At 38.6% G+C, this 23,335-nt stretch overlaps 1 protein-coding gene across 1 annotated transcript in view; it reads right to left on the bottom strand.

Moving 5' to 3' along the window:
- Positions 1-21,045: 21,045 nt before the first annotated feature.
- Positions 21,046-23,335, bottom strand: part of LOC150076864 (TATA box-binding protein-associated factor RNA polymerase I subunit A-like) — a 141,215-nt gene continuing 138,925 nt past the window's right edge. Inside the window, exon 13 of the mRNA XM_090385705.1 lies at positions 21,046-21,236. Within this exon, the coding sequence (XP_090241831.1) occupies positions 21,046-21,236 (191 nt within the window). The remainder of the gene's footprint in view (positions 21,237-23,335) is intronic.

Raw genomic sequence — 23,335 nt, 5'->3', positions numbered from 1 at the left:
ATTAACCCCCGGGGCTCACATCTGGTGAGTATGGGCTTGGCACACCCAGGGTACTGAGCTGGATATCATCATTCTTCTCTTTCTTGGTGATTCCCTTCTACTTTTGACTCTCTTTCTCTCAGTAACTTGGGAATTTTTTTTTTCCTGGTGCAGAATAAGCCTCGGGCTTCCTTGCACCATATGGCTATTAATAATAATAATAATAATAATAATGACGTAGATAAAGTCCTTAGTCCAGCCACAATCCGTGATGAAATATACAGACGCAACCTACAACAGGACCTACCTAACCAAGACCCGGCGAGTGTTATTATCCCTAAATATCAGACAAGAAGCAGGTATGGCAACTCCATAAACTGGGTTGTAGAGCTTACTCCAGACGCATGGAAGATTCTCACACGGCAGACAAGAATATTCATAAACTGCGGATCGCACCGGTACAGAGAGCATGTACCCAAGTGCTTCCGTTGCTGTCGCTTCGGACACAAAACCCACATGTGTGCCCAAATCTTGACCTGCGGCCATTGTGCAGAGAAGGGGCACAACTTTGCAAACTGCCCCAACAAAGAACAAGAACCAACGTGCGTAAACTGCAAAAGCCTGAAACTCTCATACATCCATTCCATTCGTGACAGTAAATGCCCAGTATACCTTAAAGCCAAGAGTACCCACCAGCAGAGAATTGATTATGGGGACTCTGCCTAAAAAATATAACCACAAGTGCATCAGTTTCATGCAGATCAATGCGCAGCAGGCCAAAGCTGTGGCAGGCCAGATATGAAAAAAGGCAGATGAAGAAAATTGCGATATCATAGTCGTAGTTCTTGTTCAAGAACCCTATGCAGTAGCTAACGAAGTGTGGGGATACCCGATATCCTATAAAACCGTCCAGGTGGATGGTGAAACACCTTGAACAACCATTCTGGTTAGGAACCCAAACCTAACGGTCACAAAATCTCAGAGTTATGCTTGGCGTGGGCCTCCTGCATGCACATCATCTCTACCCGTGGAGATTTCTATGTCATATCTCTCTACTGTCGACCAGGCGAGGACATTCTCCCAGCAACACACTACCTGAATCAAGTTCTGGCAGAGCTTCCATGCTCCAGAATTCTAATCTCCACTGATGTAAACTGTCGCTCCCCCCTCTGGCACAGTGCCACCCCAGAGCACAGAGGATCCAGGAACAGACAAAAAATGGTGAAATTCTTGGCAAACAGTGGCATTGTCATACTAAACTGTCCAAATAACCTTCCAAATTTTGCCTCTACACTTTGGGAGGCAACTCTGGATGTTACCCTGTCAACAAGATCTCTCGCCTGCTATATAGCGGACTGGAAGGTCCAGGAGGGTTGGACCACATCCAACCACTGCCATCACTTTCCACATGCACAGAACAATACATCAAGAGCCCATTACCAGCTATAAGCTTCAGAGATATGCTGTGGAAAAGGCAGAGTGGAATGTGTTTGAGAAAGCGATCATTACAAATGCACAGAGACTGTTGACTGAGCACTACCAGACCCAAACCCCTGACCTCTACCAGTGTGCAGTCACCAACACAATTGTTGACGCAGGCCATCAAGAGAAAATCCCTGCGACCAGGGGCCATTCCCTGGTGGTCTAGGGAACTCAACCAAAAGAGACAAGCATTCCAAAGGGCCAGGAGTTCCAGCCCCCCAGAGGTGGAGGCCCTCAGGCAACAATACCAGGAAATCAGAAATGCCTACACTGCAATGATCAGACAGCGAAAAAAGCTGTCCTGGGAGCACCTGGTCTCCACGGTGGGAAAACTCAGACCCATGGGGAACAGTCTATAAAATCACAATGAACAAACTGCCCAGAGGTGACACCCTCTACCAGGATGCCCCAAGGAAGCATGACGAAAAATTAGAATAAATCGGTTAACAACATCCTAAACACCATATTCAAAATACTGGACAGCCAAAACTCCCCTGAGCAAGAGCAAATCTGCCGGGAGAATGACACATATCACACGATCCTCACAGAAGCACCCTTCATGCAGCTGGACCTAATATCTGCAGTCGGCAAACTAAGAAACAAGAAATCTTCAGGAATGGATATGATAGAACCTGAAATAGTCAAAAAGGTGGCAGAGCTTGCCCCAAATCTTCCCCTGGTCCTATACAACCACTGTTTCCGAAGCAGCCCCTTTCCCACAGACTGGAAAACTGCCAACATTAAACTGATTCTGAAAAGCCCAATCAAGCCACAACATATGCCTGATTCATACCGCCCAACCACTCTTCTCTCTGTACTAAGCAAAGTCTTTGAGCAGCTCCTATGCCAAAGGATAGAAACCTACTACAACTCAGCACAGCTTTCTGCACAGAACCAATTTGGATTTAGGAGAGACCGATCCACCACTGACGCACTTGAAAGAATCATCACTGTAGCTGAAAACTGCCAAAGAAAATACCTCCTCGTCATCTCTGTCGATTTTGTGGTGGCCGAGCGTCCTTGCGCGACTGAGGTGCTCAAACCTTCCCACGAACCTGTACAACTGCCTGCAGAGTTATCTCACCGAGAGACGAGTGGTGATCCAGGCACCTTACTCTAGAGTTGAAAGAGATCTACAGAGGATGCCCACAGGGCTCTGTGCTTGGACCGCTCCTTTGGAACTATGTATTGAATGAATTCCTCTCCATGGACCTTGGGGATGTCCGGACGCTGGCTTTTGCGGACGACCTAACCCTGATCTTGGAAGCTGACTCAAGGGCTCAGATGGAAACAACAGCAAATGGAGCCCTATCCGTCCTTCAGGAATGGACCAGAAAGCACCACTTGCAAATATCTCCAACCAAAACTCAGTCCATTCTCCTCATAGGATACCTTACACCCACAAGGCCTGCACAAATTAAAATTAACAAGAAAACCGGAAAACTGGTCATTCTCGACAGTAAACTATCTTTCCTACTACATCTGAACTATATCCATACAAAGATGAAGAAATACGCAGCAATTGTGGCAAGGGTCATCTGCCGAGACTGGGGCCTAAAGAGGCACACACGCCCTCCTCTACAAATCAGTCTTCATTCCAGCAGCTACATACGCCTCAGGTGTGTGGTTTAACAAGGCTACAAAAGCGGCAAATAGCAGGAAACAATATTACTCGGCGACCAGTGTTTCTTTCCTTGACACGTGCCTGTACACCGTCTCTACCCACACCCTGCAGGTGATCACTGGGGCCTTGCCTCTTGACGGGGAGGTGATACGCACAGGCATGCTGTACCAGCTTGGACGAGGAAAGAGCACGACATACAGGGACCACATTATGGACTCCGCTGGGAATCGATCTGCAGAAAAGAAACGACTACATACTATCTCCAATCCGTATGGCAACAACGTTGGATGGAGTCCACAAAAGCATTAGCATTAGCATTAGCATTAGTAGAGCATTAGCATTTCTTGCATTATGATGCAAGAAAGCAAGCTTATTCAGCATCAGCCAAAAAAAAAAAAAAAAAAAAACAACCACTACTCCCATTTCACCCCTCCGTTCGTTCGAAATACCTGTCCAGCTGAGCCTTAAATTTGTTTAGGCTATCAACTTCAACAAAGGGGGGATAACTCGCAAGTTCATTCCAGACATACAAACAATGTATCCAAAATCGCCTTCATGGTTCTCCCTGGGACTCTATTGTACTTACTTATTAACAGGACGCAGTGCTATATGCAGCAAGCTAACCAGACTGGGAATAGCCAACAATCCATTTTGTGCATGTTGATCACAGGAGACTTGGGACCACCTGACATATGACTGCCGACTCTATGAGGACCTCCGGGTCTATTCATCACTGAGCTACAGTTTATCCCTAAAGACAGAGAGCACCACATCCTAGAGGGTGACATCACCTACACAGCATTGTCCAAATATGCCCAAAGTCTCTTCACAAGAAGGCCAACCCTGCCACAACCACCAAGCCCACTTGACTAGACAGCAACCTGCTACTATGAAAACTACGGTGCAACCAACCCAAGCAGCAATGACTTGTTGCCTGGACAGAGGCACTTGACCACAATAGGATAGGATAACGCCTTCACGAAAATCAGAGCAAACCAGATTAAGACACCAATCCCCAGATGTGATTCAAATTCGGAGGAGACCGACTACAGAATGCAACGAAGCCTGGAGAGAATTCCACTTCCCCAACAAATCATCATTAAATGTAACTAACTGAAACACGACTACTGAATGACCAACAGATCCGGCCAGTAAACTCCACTTCCCGGACAAGAGTGATGAAAACGTGACAAACACTTGACTTGACTACCACTTGCAAAGACTACAATCAAGACAGAATGGATGGGACCTGAATCTCATGAATGACAACTACCTGATCAGACCTCTCTGAAGGCGAGACAGATACCACTGGACTTGACAGTGCAGCTCTGCTGCAAAGCGCCTTATTGGCGATTTAAATCGAGCTCCCTCTCTCTCTCGATTTACTTTATACGCTCCTCCCTGGTGGGGGGTTCTCCGTCTCCTCCCTGCCACCCCTCCTTTCCTCTGGTGGGGCCTGGGCAGGCCCACTGACCACTGGGGTCGTCTTCTATATCATCCCCACAAGAGTACGTGGCTTTCTCCTGCTACGCCCAAGAGCTCTTCGCAAGAAGACAAGTGCTCGCTGCAATGGAGCACAACTGAACCCTATACATGACAACCAGGAATAACAACTGAACCTACTTAATAAAGGATAAGAACTGACTTGATTAAACTGGACGGGACCTGGTCCCATGAGTGATATCACAAATAGGAACACTAATACCACTGAAGACCAACTGCAGCTTGCTGCTGGCCATCTTGGTTCTCAAACCATGCTCCCTTGCATGGTCCTATCTTTTCCCCTCTCCCCCAGCAGGGGAGGGGACGGTATTTTCCGTCCCCTCACCTCCTTGCCACTCCTCTCTTCGCCTGGTGGGGCATGGGCCTGCCCCACTGATTATCTGGGGTCACCTTCTCTATCGTCCCCATATTTCTGTCTTTTTTCCCCAGCCTTCTGTCTCCCCCACTCTACCTAATACGCAAGTGTATACCCACATAGTTTAAAATTTAATAATGAGTAAATTTAATTGCGTTCACAATAAACTCATTTGGCCTTTCTACTCAATTTTCTTCACCCCCACTGAGCGAAAATTTTATTTTATTTTATTATATATATATTTTTTTTATTTATTTTTTAGGTCCTAGCCACTGAAATCTCAGGAAATTAGGTGGTAGGACCTGCCAGAGTAAATATTTCAATACCAGTGTACCTGGTCTGCCTCCACGAGGCATAGTGTGGACAACGTTGGTCCCCAGCAGGGGTCTAGCGGCTAAATGGCCAGAAGAACGATACACAACACTACACTCAGACAATATCCATACACTTTTAAATCTCTGGCCTTTACAGTGAACTGTTACACCCACAATGAAAGCAACGCGGAGATGGGGGAAACACCTGGTGCCATTAGACACGAACACACTATACACTACATCATCCCCATTCTTGTCTTCCCCCCCAGTCTTCAGTCTCCTTCCCCCACTCTACCTATACATCAGAGTACACCCTAAACATCAAAATTGAACCTTGCACAACTTTTGACTACCAATTCTAGCGTTTTTCCTCCTTTTTATTTTATTAATATATTTTTTTAAGGTCCTAGCCACTGAAATCTCAAGAAACTAGGTGGCAGGACCTGCCAGTGTAAATAATATCTAAACTGCTGAGTACCTGGTCTGCCTCCACGGGACAGAGTGTGGACAACGCTGGGTCCCATTAGGGGCCCAGTGGCTAAATGACCAGAGGAACAACGGTACACGACACTACACACATACATAATCCATACACTTTTAAACCTCTGGCATTGACAGAGTTCCTCTTAAAAATATTTATTGCGTTGTATTGTTCTTCACAAATTTTCATATAACTCCGTTGACTGTATATTTAGATTTAAAAACCTGGGGGCGTTACAGTTTTCAGTATCTACCAACGAGCCGCCCCTCGTGGAGAATGCAACAGACCTGGAGTTGATTATCCCCTTGTATAAGGAAATGGTCAGGCCACACCTTGAGGACTGTATAGAGGTCTGGAAGCCTCATTTTAAGAAGGATGATGTAGAGCTGCTGAAACGAGTACAGAGAAGGGCAACAAGATTAGTGAATGGAACAAAGGTTTCCTCTTATGAAGAAAGGTTTAAGTTTTGCAAATTAGACACCTGCGAGGTGATCTGATTGAGGTGTGTAAAGCCTTGAATGGTTTGAGCATGCTCAATGCTGATGGGATTACATCAGTAGAGGCATACAATGCAAGAAAGCAAGCTTATGCAGATCAATCAAAAAAACCACTCCCATTCGTTCCAAATGCCTGTCCAGCTCAGTCTTAAATTTATTTAGGCTATCAACTACTACAACATAAGTTGGAAGTCTGTTACACCAATCAACCACCCGCTGGGTAAAGACAAATTCCACACATCTATTCTACAACTGTCTTTCCTCAATTTGAATCCATGCACCCTCAGTTTCTTAATCTCAGCAAGAGGAAGAATCCCATCAGCATCTTGCTCAACCCATTCAAGGCATTATACACCTCACAGGTACCTACTCTCCAGGCACTGCAATTTGCAGAAATTAAGCCTCTCTTGGTAAGAGCACCCCTTTGTTCCCACCAAACTTGTTGCCCTTCTTTGTACTCATTCTAGCAACTCTACATCCTTTCTAAAATGAGGTCTCCATACCTGTACACAGTACTCTAGGCGTGGCCTGATCATTGCCTTGTACAACGGGATAATCACCTCCCTGTCCCTGCTAGCAAAATTCCTATACATATCATTGACAAGACTCCATGACCTGCCCTGGCAGCCCATCTGCACTACTCAGCGAAATTCGTATTTCACTGCAGAATTACCCCCAGGTCTTTTTCACTTTCCACATCCCTGAGTGTAGTACCACCAGTTGGTACGTTTCTCTTGGGTGATTGCTACCCATATGCAGTACTTTACATTTCTCAATGTTAAACTTCAGTTGCCACTTCTCAGCCAATTTGCCCAACTTATCTAGATCCAATTGGAGAAGCAGACTCTCGTTAACAACCGTGCCAACATTTGTAGCATCTGCAAACATGTCAATGTGAAATATAACATTTGTCATTGTTAAATTTCATTTGCTACCTCTCAGCCCATCTGCTCAATTTTTCTAGATTTTTTTGGAGTAGCATACTGTTATTAACAACCCTGCCAACTTTCATATCATCTGCAAACTTGGAAATTAAGCCTGATGTACCTTTATCAATATCATTAATACAGAAAACATCAGTGGGCTCAACACTGAACCCTGGGGAATTCCATTAATAACATTAGTCCACGACGAGCAGTGTCAATTGATTACCACTCTGTCTTCTCCCACTCAACCATCTCTTTATCCATAGCAGCAATTTGTCCTTAATGCATATTGGATTTAATGTCTTAACTTGCAGATGATATGAAGTTTGGCAGGGTGGTTAATAACAGTAATAAGAGTATGCTACAGCAACAAGATCTAGAAATATTAGGCAGACATTCTGAGAAATAGCAATTGAAGTTTAACATTGAAAAATGCAAGGTATGGCATATGGTAGAAGCATGAGGGGCATTTGAAATGTTCCTGACCTAATATGAAGGGTTTAATTGAAGAGACTGGTTGTGTTACTTTTCAACATATTCTTGTTTGGAGTCAATATAATTTTTACCATTGATGCTGCAGTGCATTGAATCAACCTGCAAAGAACGTTTTCTCTTGGGACTCGAGGAATGTATCCACTCAGCAATGACATCATTGTCGGCGGTAAAATGGATGTTGCCAGGTATTTTTTCAAAGAAATAGGTGTAAGTCCCATGGTGCTAGATGTGGTAATAATGGGGATGGTCCAAGATTTCAAAGCTGCACTCATGTAGTGCAGCCATGGCAAGGCAAACTAGTGAGGTATCTTGTCCTGGTGGAACAAGACTTCTTTACTGTGTTCTTCGGCTTTGACTCTTGCCTCACAAGGTCTGTATAATATGCCCCTGTCAATGTCTGGCTTTTTAGAAGGTAATAATCCACAAGCAACACTACAACAGCATCCCAAAAAACTGATGTCACCTTGCCAGCAGAAGGAATTGACCAGGCTTTCCTTGCAGGGGAAGAAGTTTCCAGTTTGGATGGTTGAAAGTGATGAGGCATCTCATCTATGGCACAAACCTTGCAAGGGAATTTGCTGGATCTGTTTGAAAACAACGCAAATGCTTACTTGACAACCCTTGTGCATTTGAGACCCATCATGGTGACATCTTTTTCATAGCAAGAACTGTATTATGTTGTATACATGTTCAGATGGGATGCCCAAGACCCTGGAAATGTACCAAATTGTCACCTTCACCAGTCATAGTCAACAATTGGAGTGATGGACGTTGCCTGTCTTCCAGAGCATGGATCCTCTTCCAGGAGCTCTATCTCATTTAAATTCTGCTGCCCACTTCTTACCCATGTAATAGGAAGAAGCATGCTCCCCCATTGTTGTAAACATATCTTCCCGAATTGCTTTTGGCATTAGTCTTTTTTCTCAAATATTGGATGACTTTGTTTGTAGGATTTTAGGCACAACAGCGATTTAGGCCATATTGCACTATACTGTATATATTATGTCTCATGGGTAGCATGGTGGTATCATCACCAGCCTCCCCACACCGGGTGGAAAAGGCCCGGGTTCGAATCCCATCAATGACGAGGAACTTTAATGGGGTTTTTTCTGTGGCTGAGTTAGTCAATCTCAGGTGTAGATAGCAAGGTTTTTCTCCAGAACCCGGGGTTTTTTGTCCAGCAAAGCAGGCAAATCGACCAGAAAACATGCAATTTACAGAAAATACATATGGGTAGATGAAATAATTTTCTAGGTGACCCTAATAGTTATAATAGTTTAGTTTTTTTAACTTATGCTTGTCATTCATCCATTATTTTAAATCAAATTTTTATCATCTATCAGCTGCATCTAGTTAGGCACGTTAGCATATACAGGTAAAGCAAGTAACCTTCACCATGCCTGTCTGCCCGCATATAAAACTCGACTTTTGACGGATCGATTTATATAAAATTTTATATTTGGCACTTTTATAAAACATGTCCATCAGACCAATAGAAATCTGGATATTATTATTATTTGTGTCTGTCTGTATGTAATAACTCGATTCCTGGTGAATCACTTTTCATGAGATTTTATATTTAGCTGTTACTGCAGCCATCCTTCCTCAATTTGAATCTATGCCTCCTCGTGTGTATAGTCTGAGCAAGAGGATGGATTCCATTGGCACTGAGATTACTCAATCCATTCAAAGCCTTAAACACCTCAATCAGATCTCCTGAGAGGTGCCTGGTCTCTCTAGATGATGCAATTTGCAGAGCTAGTCTTTTGTGGTAAGCACACAAATTTGTTCCCTTAACTCATTTCGTTGCTCTTCTCTGCATTCAATCCAAGATCCACATCCTTCCTAAATGAAGCTTCCTGACCCATGTGAAACGCTCAAAATATGGCTTAACCATTATCTTATACCAGCATTTCTCAAACTGTGTTCTGCAGAATACTAGCGTTCCGTGAGATGTGAACAAGTGTTCCTTAAAAAATCGTAATTAAATTAAAAAAAATAAAATAAATTTTGCATATTTGTAGCCATAATAATAGTAATAATTTTTCATATTTATCTTACATGAATGAGATTATGGTTAAAATAATAAAGAATTCCATTTCCTTGCTTAAATGATATGGGCGAAGTTGGAAAGTTAATTCTAAATATCCCACATGGATCTTGTATTAACTTATAATTAAATTGGTGGAAAAAGGTAAATTTCATGCAAAATATATATAAAAAAATTGGGGGCAAGGCATTATTTCCCAAAAATTAAGATTTAATTGAGTTCAAGACTTCATGACCAGGCCATGGCATAACATATAAAACCTTCAACATTACCTCAATTTCCCCAGCAGTCTTAGTTAGATAAGTCAAGGAGTGAGGAGATGCTAAATGTTTTATTAGATATAAGTTCAGTTAATCAATATTATTTATAACAATATATTGTAACTGTCACTAAATTGCATTAAATTAATTTACATTCCTTTAATTTTTAGAACATGTATGGTCTGACAAAAGGATCCAATAAGGGTTCTGAAATGTCATCATTAATACAAATTTAGTGTAATTGGGTCTCAAGCATATAATAAACTAACTTTGTATTATCCACATGGTAAAAGAGTGGTTCATTACAAAATCAATGGATGGATAATCACCACAGTGTTATTCTGTAGCTATATGAGATCTAGGTATGGACCAGTTATGGTCTGTCATATTTGAGAACTTGAAAACTTTAGCATTAAAGAAACAAAAGCTAAATGTAGACATAAGCTGCTTGTGAGTTACCAGTTTAAGATTAAGAGATACCAATAAGAACTAATTTCCTACTCAGATTATCAATATCAGTGTTATAAATGTATGTGTAACAAAATCAATGATGGGACAACACAGAACTGAATATGAGAAATTGCTAACAAAGGGCACTGAAAATGGAGACAAAGGGTTCTTTTCATGTGTATATTAAAAAAAAAAAAACAGATAGCAAATCAAACAGGCTTCTTACTTGATCAAATTGGAAAAGTCATAGAAGTAGCAGATGAGTTGAATAGGTACTTTGCAATGATATTTAGGATCAACACACCCATTCACACATGCAAACCTTCAAACCTAACTCCTCTGTGCCAGTTAGACTGGTCGGGCAAGAATGCTTGGTTCTGTCACAGAACACTAACACATCCCGTTGTACACTTCGATGCATATTTGTGACCAAATTAACAGCAGATATATTCTTATATATCAATATGTATGCTAATATATCGATTTATTAATTTTTAATAATTGGTCTGCTTTCCAACCACCACAGAATATAGTGCTAGTTGATTTCTTTAGCTGGGCAGGATTAAACACTTGAGGTCTCAATCAAGAGGTGTGGGTGTGGAAGTGATTACTCAGGTTGGGGAACTACCACTGACCACACTTTTCATCAGATTTTATTACTTTTTTTTTAAGAACCAGTATTTTAAAATCGGATGAAAGTGTCAAATAATGAAGGCACAAAAGCTACAGCTTTGGCTGATATTCATTCATACCACAAAAACTTCAATGGAAATGTTCATATTCATGTCTTCAAGCAATTGTCACTAATGTTTCTGCACATAGAGCAGAAACATTAGTTGCAGGACTGTTAAAGCATTTACTCCAGGGGCTCACATCTGGTGAGTATGGGTTTGGCACACCCAGGGTCCTGAGCTGGATATAATTATTCTTCTCTTTTTTGGTGATTGTTTTCTACTTCTGACTCTCTTCTCTCTCTCAGGGTAATTGAGAAATTTTTTTTTTTTTTTTTGGCTGGTGCGGCATAAGCCGCACCATATGGCTAATAATAATAATAATCTGTGACTACCCTTACAGTTGAATGACCATTTTGAACCACACAGGAATAGTGACAAGGATTCAGACTGCTGTAAATTAAGCGAGATATCAATCTCAGAGAAGTCTAGGGAAAAAAACTACTGAAGTTGAATGAAGGTAAGGCTCTAAGAGTGGTCAGTTTCATTATACATCCTGTTATAATAAAAAAGGGTTTTATGTTAATACATAATCCCATTGGGATTGCTAATGAGATCATTAGACTCTGGGGCAATCCCCACTGGACTGGAGAAGTGCTATCAGCCCAATCCACAAAGGAGGGGCAAAGGATGTGATGGGCAAATACAGACCAGTAAGTTTGACTTCAGTGGTGGAAAGTTTATGGACCCTGTGGTTAAGAATACATTACAGGACTATCTAGAAATACAGGAAAATTCACATAGCAAGATTCAATGACAAGACCAGCTGAATAGTTGATTTTGAATTTATCTACATGAAATTTCCTATGTGAGAGACACATTAGCAGTTTTTGGTTTTTATTTTTTACTGTATAAAAATATATTCAGAAACTTTTTTTAAAGATAACTGACCTCATTAAACTAATTAAGAAAAACAGGGGAGTCACAGATACTATCGAATGCTATAGCTCAGGTTTCTATTCCCAAATACCAATTAAAAATGTTTAGAATCTTCTTGTTATTAGTATTTGGATAACTAGAAACCTTTTGATAGTATATTTTGTTTATTTTCTTTTAATTTATTTTGCTTATTTTTTTTTTTTTTTGGCTGGTGAGCAAAACCTGTGGCTTCCTTGTGCTACTATCAAAAGTTCTCTATGCACACATATTAGTTCATATATACCAATATAAATCTTTTGGATCTGTGCAGTAGTATTTCAGAAGCCAGTAGGTTTGGATTATAGAGTGATCTTACAGACTTACAATTTGGAATGGTGGCTGGATGCTACATCAGTAACTGTTCTGTGCACAAAACTGCAACTTATCTGAACCTCCCAAACTCCACTGTGGCAGATCTTTTTTCAAAGATGAAAGATTATAGGTGATAAGGTCTGAACAACTTCATAACTCATAGAACATATTTGATCATAATAAGGGCTGTCTGTGCCTTATGCTTGTCTAAAGAAAACATCTAGGCCTTTTTCCATGTGGTGTGGAGTGACCATATTCCTACCAAATGCCAAACTGGATAAAGGTGGTTTGTGGGGGGGGGGATAGTAATTGTATATTATGGAAAAACTATGGGTCCTAAAAAGAAATCTAACAACTTTTAATCCTATCATCGGAAAATACATGCTACCAAATTTTCATTCAGGAAAGAAATTTACTGTTATTCCGTGTTATTTGTTTTTAAATTTATTTGAATTTATATGAAATACACTGCAGCAAGGCATATAGTGAAAAAAAAAAAAAAAACGAAAGAAGGTAAACTGCAGCCATTATCAATCCACTGCAGGATGGAAGCCTCCTCAATGATTTACATTGAGGGAAATGGACTATAATCTGCCACGGTGGTCCAGTGCGGGTTGCCAGTTCAATTGTATTTAGCAGTCAGGAGCTTGAACTCAAAGAATATGTGTTACTGCACTCCCACTCTTGACTGTGGAGGCATAGAGTACTCTACACCAAATATCTGCATAAATCCAAATTAAGATTCACTTTAAAGTTATCATTCTAAAGTTATTCATAAATAAGAGGATATTCCACAAGTTTAGCCTTTTTAGATGTTTTCAGTTAAGTGTTTTCAAGTATACTTGTTTACTGTTTAAAGTTTATTTACTCTGATATGAGCATACTTACTATGAGATTATATACAAGTGTACTCAAGTTTAGCCATACTCTGCCAAGAGATACATGAAGTTGTTCACCTTGATTACATTACAAGGTACTGCCCTCATCTATGCCAGTGATAACAAAGACAAAAGAAATCATTCAAAGTTAGAATGTTATCATTCAAATTAGTTAAGAAATACATAAAATCCAAGGAAGTGAAGCCAGTGAACATCGCTGGACAGTGCAGTGTCGAGTCAGTTTGGTGTGACATAAGCATTGGGAGATCAAAATTGAGAGTAGGAGTGTGCTATAGGCCTAATGACTCTGATCAGTAACTCTCTGATTTACTGGCCCACAATAGAGTGGGCCAGTAAATCAGAGAGTCTTATAATGGGAGATTTTAATTTCCCAGATATTGACTGGAATTTGGGGGCTGGTCACTCACACACTAGCAAGGCTTTTGTAGATTTATTGGATGATTTTTTTCTACATCAGCATGTTCGGGAGGCAACTAGAGGGAGGAATACTCTTGATTTGATTATCAGCAGTGATTCTTCATGCATTAAGAATCTGCAGATAAATGAACCACTAGGTGGCAGTGATCTCAGTGTGCTGAAGTGGGATTTACTCAAAGAGGTAACTACCATTAGGGGTAAAGTGAAGGGTTATTGCTTTCGTAAAGGCAACTATGATGGACTGAGACAGTATTTAAATTCTATACAGTGGGACCAACTGATGATGTTACCAACAGCAAATGCAAAATGGGAAGCATTCAAAGAACTTATCTTGGAAGCTACTAGGCTTTACATACCAACTAAGAAATATTGTTCAAGGTTTAGGCCTAAATGGATGTCAGATGAACTGATGAGGCATATGGCAGAGAAGAAACATGCATGGGATACATACAAATTAACACGACACAGAAGCCTATGATAAATACAAGTTGATCTGTAACCAAGTTACAAAGGAGGTTAGGCAGGCGAAGGCAGATTACGAGAAATCCTTGGCAAGGGATGCAAAGAAAAACAGCAAAGAGTTCTTTACTCATGTAAACTCTAGAAGGAAGGGGATGAATCAGATTGGTCCACTTGATATCGATGGGTCAACTGTTGATGATCCTGCTCAGGTAGCTAACAAACTAAATGAATATTTTGCATCGACATTCACACATGAGAAGTTATTTAGCGAGGGGAAAGCCAGAGGTGTATTCAACTCTAGCAGTAAGCTAGAGAATCTTGTAATAACTGAGAGTAAAGTGGAGGAGAAATCGTTGAAGATAAACACAAGAAAGGCACCCAGGGTGGATGGGATCTATCCAGTTATATTAAAGGAGGCAGCAAAGGAAGTAAGCAGACCCTTAGCCATAATTATGAGAGCTTCCTTGGACTCAGGGGAGGTACCCACAGACTGGAGATGTGCAAATGTCACCCCCAATTCACAAAGGAGGATCAAAGGCAGGCTGACACAAGTAATTATAGACCTGTGAGTTTAACTTCTGTTCCAGGAAAATTAATAGAGGCACTAGTTAAAGAAGCACTGCAGGATCATTTAGACAAGACTTCAGCTATAGCTCGGACACAGTATGGTTTTGTTAAGGGGAAGTCATGCCTGACCAATTTGATTGGATACTATGATGCAGTCACAAAGGAACTGGATGCAGGGAATAACTTTGATATTATATACTTGGATCTTAGGAAGGCTTTTGATACTGTTGCACATGGAAGACTGCTACACAAATTGGAGCAGTGTGGCATTGGAGGCAAATTGCTGCTGTGGATAAAGGGGTGGCTGAGGGGGAGAAGACAGAGTGGTAATCAATGGACACTGTTCGTCGTGGACTAATGTTATTAGTGGAGTCCCTCAAGGTTCAGTGTTGGGTCCATTATTGTTTTCTGTATTCATAAATGATATTGATGAGGGTATATCAAGCTTAATGTTGAAGTTTGCAGACGATACAAAGGTAGGCAGGGTTGTCAAGGACACTACTGACACTACGCTGCTGCAACAGGATCTGGAAAGGTTGAGCAGATGGGCTGAGAGGTGGCAAATGAAGTTTAACATTGACAAATGTAAAGTACTACACATGGGAAACAGCAACCCCAGAGCAACGTATCAACTCTGTGGTAATACACTGACAGTGGTAGAGAATGAAAGGGACCTGGGGGTGGTTGTGCAGGCAGATATGAAGTTCTCTGAGCAGTGCAGACAGGCTGCAAGAGTAGCTCATGGTGTATTGTCAATGATATATAGGAATTTTTCTAGCAGGGATAAGGAGGTGATTATTCCCTTGTATAAGGCAATGGTCAGGCCACACCTAGAGTACTGTATACAGGTCTGGAGGCTTCATTTCAAGAAGGATGTAGAGCTGCTGGAACGAGTACAGAGAAGGGCAACAAGATTAGTGAATGGAACAAAGGGGTGCTCTTACGAAGAAAGGCTTAAGTTTTGCAAATTAGTGTCTGGAGACTAGGCATCAGCGAGGTGATCTGATAGAGGTGTATAAGGCCTTGAATGGTTTGAGCATGCTCAATGCTGATGGGATTCGTCCTCTCTCTCAGAATGATCACCTGAGAGGGCATAAATTCAAATTGAGGAAAGATAGATGTAGGATAGACGTGCGGAAATTTGCCTTTAGCCAGCGGGTGGTTGGTTGGTGGAACAGACTTCCATCCCTTGTCGTGGAAGTTGATAGCCTAAATAAGTTTAAGGCTCAGCTGGACAGGTATTCTGAACGAACAGAGGGGTGAAGTGGTTTTTTTTTTTTTTTTTTGGCTGATGCTATAAGCTTGCCTTTTTGCATCAAATGCCTCTACTAACGCTAATGTGGACCAAAGATTGCTAAAAGACAACATTTCTCATACAAACACATTAAGTAAACTTTAATAAATTATTTACAAATGGGGAATTTAACATTGGAAAAAGGCCTTGGGCATCATAATATGCATATCATAAAATAATTTTTGTCAACTGACAAAACTGAAGAAATAAGTTTATTAAAATATACAAATAAAATATAGTAATCCCTTGATTAATGCGCATTCGATTAATGTGCTAAATTTTTTGATACCAAAAATCAATTAGTGCGGTACAAAAATTCGATTAATGCGGTAGCTATAATGTGAGTCCATATTTTTCAAGCGTTTATTTAGTCACCGCTTCAATTTCATATAACTGAAATCTCAAATAAAATATTTTCTTTGTAAGCCACAAGTTTTCCTATGTCTGTATGGTTGTCTGCTAAATTAATTTATCAGACAACTGTATCAACTGCTAACAGTACATGTACATATTTTTTTTGTTTTTTCTTAAAGTTTAGCTAATACGTAATTTACCCTCAGCTATGAGCAAAAGAAATATTGAAGTGAAAAGTGATCGTATACAGAAGAGTCAAAAAGTTATTTCCTTAGAAGAAAAACTAGAAATAATAAAAAAAAAGCATGACAGTAAAAATAAGACAGGACCATCAGATGGGTGAATCAACAATATGAGCAATTTTGAGCAAAGCAGATGAGTACAAAGAAAAAAGTAAGGCTGTGCCAAGTTCCGAATGTATACAAACAACTTGAAATAGTTGAAGACTGTAACCAAAAAACGAATCTCTCTAAGTACAGACTAGAGCTGTATTTGAAGAATGGTTTACAGGCTATTTTTGCCCAACAGTTGAAAATTATTGCAGAAAAAATAATCATGATTTTAAAGCTTTAATTTTGGACAATGCTCCTGGTCATCCCATTGCTCTTGATTCCTTGCGTGAAAATATCAAAGTGATATTTATACCACCTAATACAACTTCCTTGCTGCAACTGATAGATTAAAGGGCTATCGCAACTTTTAAAGCTTACTACCTGAGAAGGGCTTTAATTTAAACAGGCAATTCAAGCAACATCTGTAGAGAATGCAATTTCATTAATAGAATTCTGGAAAAAGTAAAGCATCAAAGATGCCATTGAAAATATTCATCAGTCATGGTTTGAACTTACATCAAGCAATATGAAAGCCATGTGGAAGCATCTTCTTCCTCACTGTGCAAATGAATTTAAAGGCTTTCCAAAAGAAATGGAAGGAGTTGTTGAAGAAATAACTCGCATCAGAAAGGACCTTGGTTTTAATGAGTTAGACAACCAAAATGTTCAAGAATTAATTGAATCCCATTCTTAAGAACTGAGCAATAGCAATCTTCTAAATTTAGATACCCAACAAGCGTACGAAGCTGCTGATGATTGTCAAGGTGATGCAACTACCCATAAGAAAGAGGTTTGAAAGAGGTCACTCGAAAGGAGTTTGATGAGACTTTTTGCACTATTGAAGTTTTTAACAATGGCCAGCAACTAAGCGGCAATGCTTAGATGCTGACTCTAATGTAGAATGCAGCAGTAAAATTTGTTGAAAAGTGGAAGCTTTAATTTCTTATTGACAGATGTATGAAAAGAGGAAGGAGGAGGATACACATCAAACTACACTTACTAAATTTTTTTTAAAAAAGTAAAATATTTTCCTTTAACTTTTAATTTTGTTTAATTTTTATTGTGCTTTGTAATTATAATTTGTTGAAAGAAATTTAAAAAAATACAGTACTGTATAATTTCAAGAATAAATAAAAAATTCACGGAACCAATTACATTATTTTCCATGGGTTATTAAGTTCGATTTATGCGCTTTCGATTAGTGTGGCACTGTTTTGCGAGACGCATTAAGTGCATCAATCGAGGGATTGCTGTATATACAGTTAAAACTGAATATATTATTTACATAGTACAAATCTAGAAACATTTGGAGTGGTGTGTGGTCTTTTATAAACAAGCATGTGCTTTTATTCTATCGAATTTTAACTGTATATATTATTTATTTTATTCTGTATATTTCATCAGTGGTAAAACGATTTCATAATGAGAAATTTAACATTATAGCTTTATAATGTATTATATTACAACAAAGTTACATGATTCTTCTGAAATGTTAGATGTCATATTTTCATAATGCAGTAAATATTTTTCAGTTGTTTACACAGTATATATAGTAAATGAAAATGCTCATACACCATTAGTATGGTTTGTTCTGCTGGCTAAAACATCTGCCCTCATATTCAAATTAATAAAAATGAAGCATGACAAAACTTGCGTGATATTGAATCCTACAATAATGGAAGTGGGAAAAAAAAGTGTCATTTGATACTGGGAAGAAGTATGACCTAAAGAAATCGGGCTTTCAATAATATTGAAGGATGATATCAATTTCACTGGATCAATCATGAGTTTTTAACTGCCCATACAGAAATTTTCCTTCCTTTAACTTTTTCTTCTTCTTTGTCCTCGCCTTCTTCCCACGTTCATATGGGGTCGGCACTCTGCTCTTTCCATTCATTGCCCCAATGTTCCTATTCTAACACTTTTCAACTCCTTCTTCATCTCTAGCTGAACTAACTTCTTTAACCGGATCCGTCCTTTGTTCGATAGCCCTGACACATCTACTTTCCATGCCAACCTTCACCATTTATCCGGGCTAGGGATTTAAGCTGCCAATCTGCCAAGCCTTACGCAGCTCTTTCAATTAGTGATTTGGTATCCTGATATAGAAGCGGTAGCTCTTATACAATGGTGATGTCGCAGTTTAATAATTTTATGCAATTTATGCCGAATTTCTAATCCCACTGAATAAGCAGGTGGCACTGCTGTAGTTCTTTTATCTCGTGAAAATGGCTGACTCGGTAGACTGACTGTGACCTTGAAAATAACAGTAATAAATATTTGAGTATTTTTACATACAATTTGGTATCCTGAAAATTTCTATCGCAAAGCTATCAGGTAGCACAACTATTCCGCCAATAATTCCCAGTGACTGATTATAGTTCCTTAAAAATTTAATGATCTTGAAATTTCCTATGTTTTCCAAGAATAGTAATGATACTATCCAAGAATAGTAATGATAGCCATTTTAAAAAAAAGTTCATTTGTTTAACTTTTAATTTTGTTTAATTTTTATTGCGCTTTGTAAATTATAATTTGTTGAAAGAAAGATGCAGAATCTTTTTGAAATGTTATTGAAACCCACTTGAAGTGTCAAAATTTTCCCAAAAACAATCTTGTTGATTCAAACACAAAATAACAATTTAGAGGAACTGCAACTATTTGGTTGAAACCTACATAATTGATGAAAATATATTTTCTCCTGAGATATGAGCATCCCAGTCCCACTTCATCAACTGATAGAACTACAAATGTCTGAGTGTGTTTTTATGCAAAATTTAATTTAAGCTTTTACAATTAACATTTTTATATATTTCAGTTTGTTGAGATCCTAAAAAGTTTCAGGTCAATATATTCCACAGATAGCACTGTGAGAATATTGTTTATAGAAGAGTGGAATGATGAAGTGACCTTTCTACGTATTGCAATAAATGTGTTAACTTATCATATCACAATTATTATTTCCACTCAATAAATGGATCTGAATAGATTATTCAACAGGTTGCAGGATTCTTTATAACTGTTTCATACCTATGCTAAAATTAAAAGCAATTTTGGAGACTGTATATTAACAACAATTTTTAACTTATATTTAAGGGGATTATAAATTTTTCCCAGCCAATGGATAACCATTTTGATATTTTGCCAATTAATCTTGTAAGAGATGGGTATAAACTGGGAGCCCCTCACATATAAATTCTCAAAGGCCACAGCAGTCAATATGAACCACGAACATGGCATAGGAGAAAAGTCAAGCAGCAACATATTTTTTCCTGCAAACAAAAGTTGTCCAAATTTTGGCCATACAATTTTACAATTATAGAAGCTTGTTAAGCTGGTTTAACAAGTTGCTCTCACAGGTATGATATGAATCTTCCAAGTTATAATTTTTCAAAATAAAAAGTGTATTTACAATTTCCATTTCATACAATAAGCTTCAACAAAGCACAAGCTTAACAACATTTCTTTGATAAATTTTATATTCCACAGATAGCATTGTGAGAATATTATTTATAGAAGAGTGGAATGATGAAGTGACCTTTCTAAGTATTGCAATAAATGTGTTAAAATGTTTTTTTTTTTTTTTTTTTTAGGAGCATTAGCAACTAAGGCCATATTGCTCCGAGATATGCGGTGGTCATTCCCTGACCTTTCCGCATCCTCCGTATTTGGTGGTGACGGGCTTGAACCCCGGTCTAATCAAGAAGCGTGTGCTACGCATTGCTGCTCCTTCCCACCTGGCTACGGACGCACCACTCAATAAATGTATCTGAATAGATTATTCAACAGGTTGCAGGATTCTTTATAACTATTTCATACTAAGGTAAAATTATTCCACTGGTCATATATAACTAATCACATATTCCAAATGTAATGAATTACACTGCTAGTATTAAGAACATCAAAGGCAGAATTCAAGCTCTTTTCTAAAGTATTACTTAAATAGGATAATTTAACAATGACAAATTCTGAGAATAAACATGTTAATTTAACAGTGAAAAATTCAGAGAAGGAATAAGTAATAAGTTTAATGAGCTTGTAGAGAAAGAGAAATGATACGAAAAAGAAGATGGTTTATGAGATCTCTCCAAGAGTCATCATGTGGCATTGTATTTCTTTATATATTGAAATTAAATACCAAATTTATAAATAACTGATTAAGACGGCAAACTCTCTACTCCTAAACTTTTCAATATAACAAGGGTATCCTTCAACAATATATCAAAATTTTTGTACATGCTTGTTAGGATCCTCAGTGTTATAATTTCTATTTATTTCTACTTCAGCCTTAACAGAGTATATCTCTTGTGATGTACACTTTATACAAATTAAAATTTTTATGTTCATATATCTTCTTCAGAATCTACATCTACACACTCAGTATTTGGTACATTTCTGCTTTCATCTTCATATTCATCCCATGATGAATCAGAACGAAGTTGTTCAATTTTATCCATCAATGCTTGTAATTTGTGACTTAGACTCTTTGACAAAGAACTTAACTTTTCCTGCACTTTCTTTACAAAAGGGTGATCTAAAATAACAAAAAATGCAGCTTTTGAAAAAAAAGTATATTAATAAAAATATCAATATAAAATTTTCTTATGAAGAATTATCAATCAGAAATGTCGAATTATGAATAACCATTAAGTCTTGGAACATATAATAAGAAAAATACTGTAAACCAAAACTCATCAAAGGTATGTAGCAAAAATGTTTATAATATATTTAGTGAAGCAAATTTTCATACAAAATTACATTAATTATTAATTATCTCATAAATAACCATCTAAGTGGTTATTTATGAGATTACAAAACATATCTAGTGCTGTTAGGAGAGAATGTAATGATTTCACTGGCTAGTATGATCATTACTGTATATACTATATGAGGTGTGATCAGGAAGTTTGGGGACTGACTTTGTATCTTGAAATTGCAATGTTGTAATGCAGATGGACTGTGTGTCAATTAAAATTAATGTGCATTCTTGCCAAATTAGGTCTACATCATTTAAGTTAGGGATTGTTGAATCTCTTCTCCTGAAACAAAAATTCACAAAACATATTGGGAAGAGAGCAACAATCATTTTCAAGAAACAGTTATAACATTACATCAGGTTTTTATAAACAACTGCATCCTTGAATTACTATAATTCAAGTATATATCAAACTATAATTTAACTGCTCCCAAGTGACCTAAAGGGGATTCCCCACAGTTACACAGGTTTGAAACATGGTTTCAATTTATGATATGAGTTAGCACAGTTGCAAAGTGACATTTGATGAAGAACACAAAAGCCATTTTTGTGAAAAATGACTTTTATTAGTCAAAAGCAATGTTTTAAGAAATTCAAGGTTTCAACCAAACATATTTTCTATAGCTTTTCTTTCCTTTAAAAAAAAATCTCCACTTTAACAGTACAGTAGGCAAACAACTGTTCAAACCTCTAAGACTAAGTAACAGTAATAGTAAGAGCCATATAGTGCAAGGAAACCACAAACTTTTGATGCCTGGTAAAAAAAAAAAAAAAAAACTCCCACCAAGTAGATAAGAAAACACAAATTATATGCTTCCCTCCTCACACAGGTAAGTATCCAGCTGACCTTTGAATTTATACAAACTGTCAGCCTCAACTACCTGTGAGGGCAACTTATTCCAGCTATCAATGACTTGCTGGCTAAAATTTTTTTTTACAATCTAATCTAAACCTCAACCCCTGTAATTTGAATTTAATTCTGGAATTCTTTAGAACAGCCAAAATTCCACCTTCATTCATTTTACTGTCCATCTCAGAGCCTTGTAAACCTCAATCAGGTCAACTTGAGGTGCCTGGTTACCAAGCTCTGTAGCCCACATAATTGAAGTCTTTCCTGATACGGTTGCCTTCTGCTGATCTCACTATTCAAGTTGCATGTCTTTGGATCCTTTCAAGAAGTTCGATCTTTTTTCAGATGAGGTCTGTATACTTGAACACAGTATTCCAAATGTGGTTTTACAATTGCCTTGTACAGTAGGATTATGACCTCCCTATCTCTATGGCAGCAGTTTTCAACCTTTTTTGACTCGCGAACCCCTTTCAACGTAAAATCTTTTTTAGCGAACCACTAAGCCTATATTCTCTGAAATTGTATAACATTTCTGAATTTTTATTATAAAATATTTCCAGTACTACGTCTTTATAAGCAACATAGCATTAAGTATCATTTATACTTTGTAAAACAGGCTAAGAGCCGAAAAACTTGCTTCTCATCCAATGGTAGCCAAGCATTCTGGTCTCTTGCCAAAGCTATTGGCTGCAACTTTTGCCCATCTCTGGCCCCACTTCTGTCAAAACCAGATGGTTCTGTTGCCAAATCAGCCAAAGATAAATCTGACCTGCCAGCATCCTATTTTTCTTACAATTCATGTATTGATGATCTTAGTAAATCACCTCAAACCATTCCCAGTACACTCCATTTAATGCCTGCTGTGGTCTTCCTCAAAATGATGTCAGAAGGATTTTGATGAATCTGATGCTAAGAAAGCTCCAGGTCCTGATGGTATTTCTCCACTTGTTATCAAAACCTGAGCTCCAGAACTTACTTCTGTTCTTTGCCACTTTTTTCACTTCCTTATTCCAAAGGTGTTTTTCCT

The sequence above is a fragment of the Mastigoproctus giganteus genome, chromosome 12 (assembly GCF_048544385.1).
Source record: "Mastigoproctus giganteus isolate SK-2022 chromosome 12, ASM4854438v1, whole genome shotgun sequence".
Taxonomy (NCBI): Eukaryota; Metazoa; Arthropoda; class Arachnida; order Uropygi; family Thelyphonidae; genus Mastigoproctus; species Mastigoproctus giganteus.
The sequence above is the reverse complement of the archived record's forward strand: the minus strand, read 5'-3'. Positions and strand labels throughout refer to the sequence as shown.